Source organism: Cyclospora cayetanensis, unplaced genomic scaffold, assembly GCF_002999335.1.
Source record: "Cyclospora cayetanensis isolate NF1_C8 unplaced genomic scaffold, CcayRef3 CcayRef3_contig_35, whole genome shotgun sequence".
Taxonomy (NCBI): Eukaryota; Apicomplexa; class Conoidasida; order Eucoccidiorida; family Eimeriidae; genus Cyclospora; species Cyclospora cayetanensis.
The window spans coordinates 147012-155994 of NW_020312314.1; the positions used below are offsets into that span (position 1 = coordinate 147012).

The 8983-nt window shown below is 56.4% G+C and overlaps 1 protein-coding gene across 1 annotated transcript; it reads left to right on the forward strand.

Moving 5' to 3' along the window:
• The first annotated feature begins 538 nt into the window (after positions 1-538).
• Positions 539-5401, forward strand: LOC113146515 (angiomotin-like). The gene is made up of 3 exons (XM_026334054.1): positions 539-610; positions 1045-1534; positions 5298-5401. Exons 1-3 carry the CDS (start codon positions 539-541, stop codon positions 5399-5401), a joined length of 666 nt encoding a protein of 221 aa, XP_026189839.1.
• Positions 5402-8983: the final 3582 nt, after the last annotated feature.

The following is an 8983-nucleotide window of genomic DNA, read 5'->3' on the forward strand; positions in this document are numbered from 1 at the left end:
GCTGCGAGAGCGGCGAGGCAGCAGCGGAGGGCAGCAAAGAGCAGCAGCGCCGCATGCCCCCTTCCAGTAGCCGCAAAACTCCCCGTAAGGCTGCAACAAGCAGGCATCTGCTCAAGACTGAGCTGCGGAGACAAGGCTGCGCCGCATCGGGCAGCAAAGCGACACAGCAACAGGTGAGAAAACGGCAGCGACAGACTCCCGTCTGCTGCTGCTGCTGCTTCGCGCGCAGCAGCGCAGCAGCAGCAGCCGTCACTGCAGCCGTCACTGCAGCCGCATGCACTCCTCGGCACTGCTTCCTGCAACAGCACGTCGGGAATTTGTGGGATGGGGGAGGAGGGGACAGATGCTGTTGAGGCTGCTGCTGCAGGGGAGCGAGCACCCCACATTTGCGTTGCGAATGTTTCGACGCTGCCACGAAAAGAAGCAAGACTCCGTCTGGAAGCGGCGAGCTGCCGCTCCAGTCGCACGTGGTGCTGCTGCAGAAGGGTGAAGTACACGCTGAAGGGGGGTCTGGAGTGTGCGGAGGCGCAGCAGCGCGATGGCAGCAGCAGCTGCTGCTGCTGCTGCTCCTCCTCCCGCAGCAGCAGCTGCTGCTGCTGCAGCAAGCTCGGCAAGTCAAGCTGCTGCGCCATACGCTGCAGCAGCTCGTCGCGACGCTGCTGCATCAGCAGCAGCGGCTCGTAGAGCGCCGCTGCTGCCGCCGATGCAGCAGCAGCGCCTGTCTGCCCGTGTAGCCGCAAGAGCAAATCAGGAGAGGGTCCAGTGGGGGAGTCAAGCGCTGCAGCGGAGAAAGAGGCGAGCGAGGCTGCCGCAGGCACGCGCTGCTGCTGCAAGATCAGCAGACTCTCCCCCTCTGCACAGAGCTGCTGAGATTGCTGCAAGACTTGCTGAGCGCCCAAAATCCACGACGCGCGGAGCCAGCTCCCTGCCTGTGCGGCAGCTACATCAGGAGCCGCTAGACAGTCGCCCTCCACGCTGCAAGCCTCCAGCAGCTGCATTCTCTCGGTGTCTTGAGGCGAGATCGCGTGAGCAGCAGCAACAAAGGCTGACCACAACCAAGCAGCAGTCCACGGCAAGCCGTCAGTGGCGATTTGCTGCAGCAGCTGCTGCTGCAGCACCAAGAAGGTGCCGTCTCTCAGCGCCGCTGCTGCTGCAGCCGCGGCAGAGACGCAAGCTCGCTGCAAGGCAGCCTCCTCTTGGGCGGAGGAGGCTGCCTTGCTAGGAGTCGTCCTTTTCTTCCCCGCAGCAAAAACGCGACGCTGGCGCTGCCGCAGCGTGACAAGGACGCTTCCCCACAGCTCAGCAGCGAGCAGCACAAGCGCCATAGGCGTGCCGACTGCAGCAGCAGCTGCAGCAGCTGCAGCAGCAGCAGCAGCAGCAGCAGGACCTCCCGTGACAGCGCCTCTTGCTCCTGCTGCAGCAGCTTGTGCTGCGCTAACAAAAGGCTCCCCTGTCTCGCCACTGCAAGCCTTCCCCACGAGATTTACAGCGGGAGCCGCACCCCCCTGCGTCGCGGTAAAGGCATCCTCGCCAGGCAAGTGCTCACAAAATCCATCAGCAGCAGCAGCAGCAGCAGCAGCTGCAGCAGCAGCCTTGCCAGCGTCCGCAGAGACACCCGCGGCTGGGGAAGCAGACGCTGCAGCAGCGCCTGCGTGAGCGGCGATGCAGCAGCTTCCGCTGCTGTACAGAAGCATCGCATGCCCTTCTCGTTGGCAACGCAGCAGCGCATGCAGGTGCTGCACTTCTCGAGCAGCAGCACGGACTGCAGCGTGGCTTGCGAAGCTCTGCGGCTGTCGTAGCTGCAGCAGCAGCGGCGCTGCAGCCGCTGCTGCCGCCTGCGAGCACATCCCCGTCCTGCCAAGGCTTTCCTGCAGCAGCAGCTGCCAGCAGCGCTGCAGCAGCCGCTGCTGAGAGCTGCGCGCAGCAGCACTTGACACTCGAGAAGCCCCCTGCTTCGGAGGCTGCAGCAGCTTCTGCTGCTGCTGCTGCTGCAGCTGCAGCAGCTGCTGCAACAGCGCGGAGGCGTCGGGCATCGCTTTCCGCCACGCGCCTGCCGCAGCAGCAGCAGCAGCGGCTGTTGCTTCTGCTCCACTGTCTGGCGATTGCGGAGGCTGCTTTGCAGCTGCAGCAGCTTCCGCAACCACCAGGATCGCCTCTAGAGATATGAGGAGGCATTGGTGTCGAGGCAGCGACGCCTCCTCTTCCTCCTCCGCAGGGGAGAGCAGCAGCCTGCTGAAGAGACAGAGCAGCGGACTGGCAACGCCTTTGAGGAGCCATGCACGCAGCGCCAGCTGCAGCAGCTGCAGCAGCAGCGCCTGCTGCAGCGGTTCTGTCTGCGGCAAATGCTGCTGCTGCGGCTGGAGACCGTCTAGACGACGCTGAGTGGCTTCTTGCTGCTGCTCTTGCAGCTTCGACCCGCCCGCAGACACTTGCAGCAACACCTGCGAGCGGCACGACACACAGGCATGCAGACGAGCTCTCCTGTGTGCTGCAGCCTCGAACACAGCAGCTTCTTCACCGCAACATGCCGACAGCAGCCCTTCTCGTATTTCCGAACGAACCTCAAGCAGAGCGTTCACGAATTTGCTGCTCTGAGCCGCCACCGGTGAAGCCTCCAGAAGACGCTGCACCAACCCGATAATGCCTAATGGCGAGTCAAAGCTCGTACCACGCAGCAGCAGCAGCTGCTGCTGCTGCTGACAGGAGCCGCTTCGCAGCGCTGCTGGGAGCAGCAGCAAGAGCTCTGCTACACCCTGCAACAAGAGAGGCATAGCAGCAGCGAAAAAAAGCAGAGTTTGAAGCTGTGGCTCATGCCTTTTATGGTGGTCCTCAACCCACTAGAGCATCCGCGAGGGGGCTATGCATGTGCAGCAGCACCAGCAGGGTGGAAAGCAGCACAAGCCTATTAAGCAACTTCTCATGCAGCAGTAGCAGCAGCTTCATGCAGAAACATCAGCAGCATCATGCAGAAACATCAGTAGCTCCATGCAGAAACATCAGTAGCTTCATGCAGAAACATTAGCAGCTTCATGCAGAAACATCAGTAGCTTCATGCAGAAACATCAGCAGCTTCATGCAGAAACATCAGCAGCTTCATGCAGAAACATCAGCAGCATCATGCAGAAACATTAGCAGCTTCATGCAGAAACATCAGTAGCTCCATGCAGAAACATCAGCAGCTTCATGCAGAAACATCGGCAGCTTCATGCAGAAACATTAGCAGCTTCATGCAGAAACATCAGTAGCTTCATGCAGAAACATCAGCAGCTTCATGCAGAAACATCAGTAGCTCCATGCAGAAACATCAGCAGCTTCATGCAGAAACATCGGCAGCTTCATGCAGAAACATCAGCAGCTTCATGCAGAAACATCAGCAGCTCTATGGACGTGCTAAAGCCTGCTTTTCTGACAGCTGCACTTACACCTGCCACCGCAGCCGGCGCTTCCGCGCACAGCACAGCGCTGCAGCTGTCGCCTTTGCGATTGCAGCCTACGCTGCTGCACAAAGCCTTCCAGCATTTTGCAGTGCTACCCCTCGAATTCACACCGCTGCCGCCAGCACTGTGCTCTAAAGCAACTCTTTCTGCCCATGCCTCCGCAGCAAAGGCTAAAGCCTTCCCTGCAGCAACAGCGGCTCATAGACGGCTAGCTCTACATCCGCCGTGCAACGGCAAGGGCAGCTCTGTGCCTCGCCACAGCTGGCAACAATGCATCCAAAAGGGGAGCCGCTGCTTGTCAAAAGCCCCCACCCCCCAACCCCCTACAGGCAGCTGCAGCTGCAACTAGAGACATGCCGAAATTGAACGCGCAGCAGCAGCACTACTACCGGAGGCAGCAACAAACAGCAGAGAGCAGCAGACGCACACTGCAGATGCCGCATGCGCAGAGCGCGCTCGCTGCTGCATGCATTCTCGGGGATTCCGCATGTCACCCGATCTTGGAAACAGCGTAAGGCTTCACAGACGCTCACACCGCTCTGTGCAAAACATCGTGCAGCAAGCGAAACGGCGAAAAGTGCAGCTGCCATCAGGCCGAAACGATGCAGCAGCAACAACCCAGGGCAGCAGCAGTACCAATCACACAAAGGCGGGTGTGGGTAGCATGTATATAATATATGTATTTACATATATAGAGCTATCGCGTGAAGGCGCTCAGCAGCAATAACACTCACATAAAGGCGGGTATAGGTAGCATATATACATAGATCGACCGCGTGAAGGCGGGTGTAAGTAGCACATGTGTATATATATATATAAAAATCGCATGAAGGCGCTCAGCAGCAATAACAATCACATAAAGGAGGGTTCAGGTAGCATATATATATATAGATATATATATATATCTATCGCATGAAGGCGGGTGTAAGCAGTACATATATAAGTCGCATGAAGGCGCTTAGCAGCAATTACAATCACATAAAGGCGGGTGTAGGAAGCACATATATTTGTCAATCGCATGAAGGCGCTAGGCAGCAATAACAATCACAAAAAGGCGCATAGCATCAAGAGGCCAGGGCAGCATCACGATCAATCCCTTGAAGGCAGTGATCGTGAATGGCATTCCCATAGAGGCGTAAAACAGCAAACCCGCCACGCCACGCTTGCAGCGGACCGCTTTTCTATGAGACGCAGCTGCCACTGTGGCTGCAAGTGCGCATGCATCTGCAGCGTCTTGCAGACCCTCGACGTGGCTCTCCGTCTGGTGCTGCTGCTTTTTCTCTGCGAGTCTCTCGCGCTGCTGCTGCAGCAGCATCAGCAGCGGCTGGGGGAGGGCACTGGCGGCTGCGTCGAAAGACAGCGCTGCCTGCAGCAGGAGAGACACGCGGAGGAGAAGCAGCAGCAGCACAGCGCTCACTCTCTGCTCGAGCGAGCGGCTTGCACGGCAAGCACAGCAGCACGCAACAACGAGAGGGCAGTAGCAGCTGCCGAGGGGGGAGACAGCCCACCGCTGGTGCCTCTGTGAATGTGTCTTTGCCGCTGCAGCGTTTGAAGGAAGAAGCCTCAAATCCTGGACCAGTCAGAGCGCTCGCAGTGTGCAGCAAGGCAGCGAGGATCTCCTTCTGCTGCTGCTGCTCTTGCTGGTGAACAGAATGCTTCTGCTGCTGCAAGTGTTGCTGCTGCGTCTCCTGCCTATCAGCCTCGAAAGCGTGCTTGTTGCCGTCAAGGAGAGCCGCTTGCAGCCACAGCTGCAAGTTGAGTGCACGCACAGACGCACGCACACACACATACGCAGCAGCAGCAGCAGCAGCAAAACAGCCATACCACGCGATGCAGCACGTCTGTCAGCCCTCCTGATAGGCGCCTCGATATCCCCCCCCACTGCAAACGCTTCAAGAAAAAAAGAGAGAGAAAGCTTTCACACGCTCACCTCCGCTGCCGCTGCTGTCACAGGAGCTACATAGAACGGCTCATGCAAAGCGCAACATGCACTGCTGGCGCTGCTTCTCGTTGTGCACTCCTGCTGCTCTTGTTGCTTTCTCTGCTGCTGTTGCTGCCCACACAAAAGGAGTGCCTTCCCCAAATGCAGCAGCTCAAGGCGAAGACGCAGCGCAGCTGGTGCTGCAGCGATGCCACAAAAACACACATACACAGACACATACAGACACAGACACACATACATACACAGACACATACCAAACCGCACGCCATCTGCTGCATGCGAAAGCAGTGACAGCCCCCAAACACTAACGCACGAACGCTTACACCGCTAGCAACGCCTCTGCCTCAACAACCCCACCAGTACCACCCGCGAAGGGCAACCTCAGGGAAAGTACCGACACGTAGATTGCGACTTGACTTGACCTTTTAAACCCCCGTAGATGCGGAGGCTCAGATCCACACCTACGAAGAACACCCTGCAGCATCGACAGCAGCACCATAGGCAGCAGCAGCTTACTCGCCAGAAAAAGCCGGCCTTATCTCCTGTCTATCTCTGTCTCTGTCTATCTCTGTCTGTCTATCTGTCTATCTGTCTATCTCTATCTGTCTGTCTATCTCTATCTGTCTGTCTATCTGTCTATCTCTGTCTCTGTCTATCTCTGTCTGTCTATCTGTCTATATCTGTCTGTCTATCTGTCTATCTCTGTCTCTGTCTATCTCTGTCTGTCTATCTCTATCTGTCTGTCTATCTGTCTATCTCTGTCTCTGTCTATCTCTGTCTGTCTATCTCTATCTGTCTGTCTATCTCTATCTGTCTGTCTATCTGTCTATCTCTGTCTCTGTCTATCTCTGTCTGTCTATCTCTGCCTGTCCATCTCTGTCTGTCTATCTCTGTCTGTCCATCTCTGTCTGTCTATCTGTCTGTCTGTCTGTCTGTCTGTCAAGGCAGGAGCAAGGAGAGGCGTGAGAACGGCGGGAGTCAGAGCAGCATGCGCTTCGAAGAGCAAGGAATGACGACTACACGAGCAGCAGCAGCAGGACTGACGACACACGCACTGTGTGAGAAGAGCTCGAAAAGACAAGCACGGAGGGTGGGCAGCAGCAGCAGCCGCTGCTGCTGCTGCCTCGGCTAGCACTGTCAGGAAGCGGCAGCAAACAGCTGCGCCTACGGCTGCTGCTCCAGCAGCTGCTGCGCGTCGCTCTGCAACGAGAGAAGAGGAGACACCCCCAACGGACGATGCGAGCTCCCCTAGCAGAAAGGATCTGACATGCGACCCCTCAGCAACATCCATCTGCTGCTGCTGCTGCTGCTGCTGCTGCTGCTGCAGGTGCTGCTGCTGCAGCTGCTGCTGCCCTGGGGACTGTCTGCGTGTCATGAGGTGCTGCAGCTTCTGCACACGCGTGGCGCTGCCTTCAGCAGCCATGAACATTTCCTGCTGCAGCAGCTGCGACAAGAAGCACGCTGCAATGCCTTTCGCCAAGGGAAAGCCTACCGATTTCCACATGCAAGGCGCTGAAAATTCGCCTCCAGCTGCTCTGCCCGCTCTCGAGGCAGCCTCAACTGCGGCAGCTGCTCCCTGCACCATAGACTCAACTGCCTCTTCAGAAGCCTTGCAGAGTCTCTCCGCTGTCATGCTACGCACAAGCAAGGCAGCCGTGCCGCTGCTGCATGTGCATGTGCCGCTGCTGCATGTGCACGTGCCGCTGCTGCATGTGCACGTGCCGCTGCTGCACGTGCACGTGCCGCTGCTGCATGTGCACGTGCCGCTGCTGCATGTGCACGTGCTGCTGCACCTGCTTGTGCATGCGCAGGAGAACCTCTGCAAGGTCCTCCCCGCAGCGACGGCAGCTGCTGCAGTCGTCTGCAGCGCGAGCTGTTGCTCCGCATGCCGCTGATGATGCGCAGAGGCATCTACGCCGACAGAAGACGACGATACAGTGTCAAGGAAGAGCCGACCTCTTGTGAAGGCTGAATTCTTTACCGCCGCTGCAGAGGGCGTGGGAGCAGCTGCTGCTGTGCGACATGCGCTTTCCGCTGCTTTCCCCAAGACGCTGCCAGCCACATGCGGCGAAAAAGCAGACACCAGATGGCGCTGCACAGATCCCAAGAGGAGAGCCAGTGCAGGAAGGGGAAGGGGGTGTAGCAGAAGCAAACGCAGCTCCTACACGCACGCAGAGGTACACATTTATTTACCCTTACACATACACACTTACACTTACACACTTACACTTACGCACTTACACATACACACTTACACATGCCATGCACACTTACACACTTACACATGCACCTACTCATACACCAAAACACATACACCTAAACATGCACATACACCTAAACATGCACATACACCTAACACATACACGTACACCAAAACACAAACACCTACACATACACCAAAGCAGATACACCTAACACCTACACATACACTTACACATACACCAAAGCAGATACCCCTAACACCTACACATACACCAAAACACATACACCAAAACACATGCACATACACATACACATACACCAAAACACCTACACATACACCAAAACACAAACACCTACACATACACCAAAGCAGACACACCTAACACCTACACATACACCAAAACACATACACATACACCAAAACACATACACCTACACATGCACCAAAACACATACACCAAAACACATACACCAAAACACATACACCTACACATACACCAAAACACCTACACACACACCAAAACACATACACGTACACATACACGTACACATACACCAAAACACAAACACCTACACATACACCAAAGCAGATACACCTAACACCTACACATACACCAAAGCAGATACACCTAACACCTACACATACACCTACACATACACCAAAACACATACACCTACACATACACCAAAGCAGACACACCTAACACCTACACATACACCAAAACACATACACCTAACACATACACCAAAACACATACACCTACACCAAAACACATGCACCAAAACACATGCACAAACACATACACCTACATCTATGCAGACACCCCTCCATCTTCGCTATATATATATATGAATAACAACGCAGCATAGCGAATCCCTGGACGCAGCATGCTGACGACATGGGCGGCAAGCAGCGGGAGGTACGGAGCGCCTGCCTCTGGCAGAGGAAGTCTGTGCTACCTTGGCGAGTTGCAGCAGCGCGTGTCGAGGCATCTTTCTGCCTTACCTCGCAGCAAGCGGTTGCAGCCACATGCGCGATAAGTCCATCGTGAGCTGTGGCTGGATTCGGCAGAGAGTGTCGCATGCGTTTCTGTCGACCGTGCAGCAGCCGCAACATGAGCGCCAAGCAACGCGGTCCGTGGTGTTTCCACAGGATGGAGAAGGCATCCTCCGCTCGCACGTCGTTGTCTTCAAGTTTTCGGAGGCGGTCTGTGACACTCCAGCTGCTCTGACTACTGTCGCTTCGGAGGCAGTCGGCAGCGAACCTCTGCAGCACGCGTTCGGAGACAGCTCGTGAGACGCCAGGGCAGTGCGAAGCCTCTTCCCCCCGCGGAGGCAATTCTTGTCGTTCTGCAGGCTGCAGTGTTGCTGCAAAGAGGCAGTAAGTTGCGACTTCGAGCAT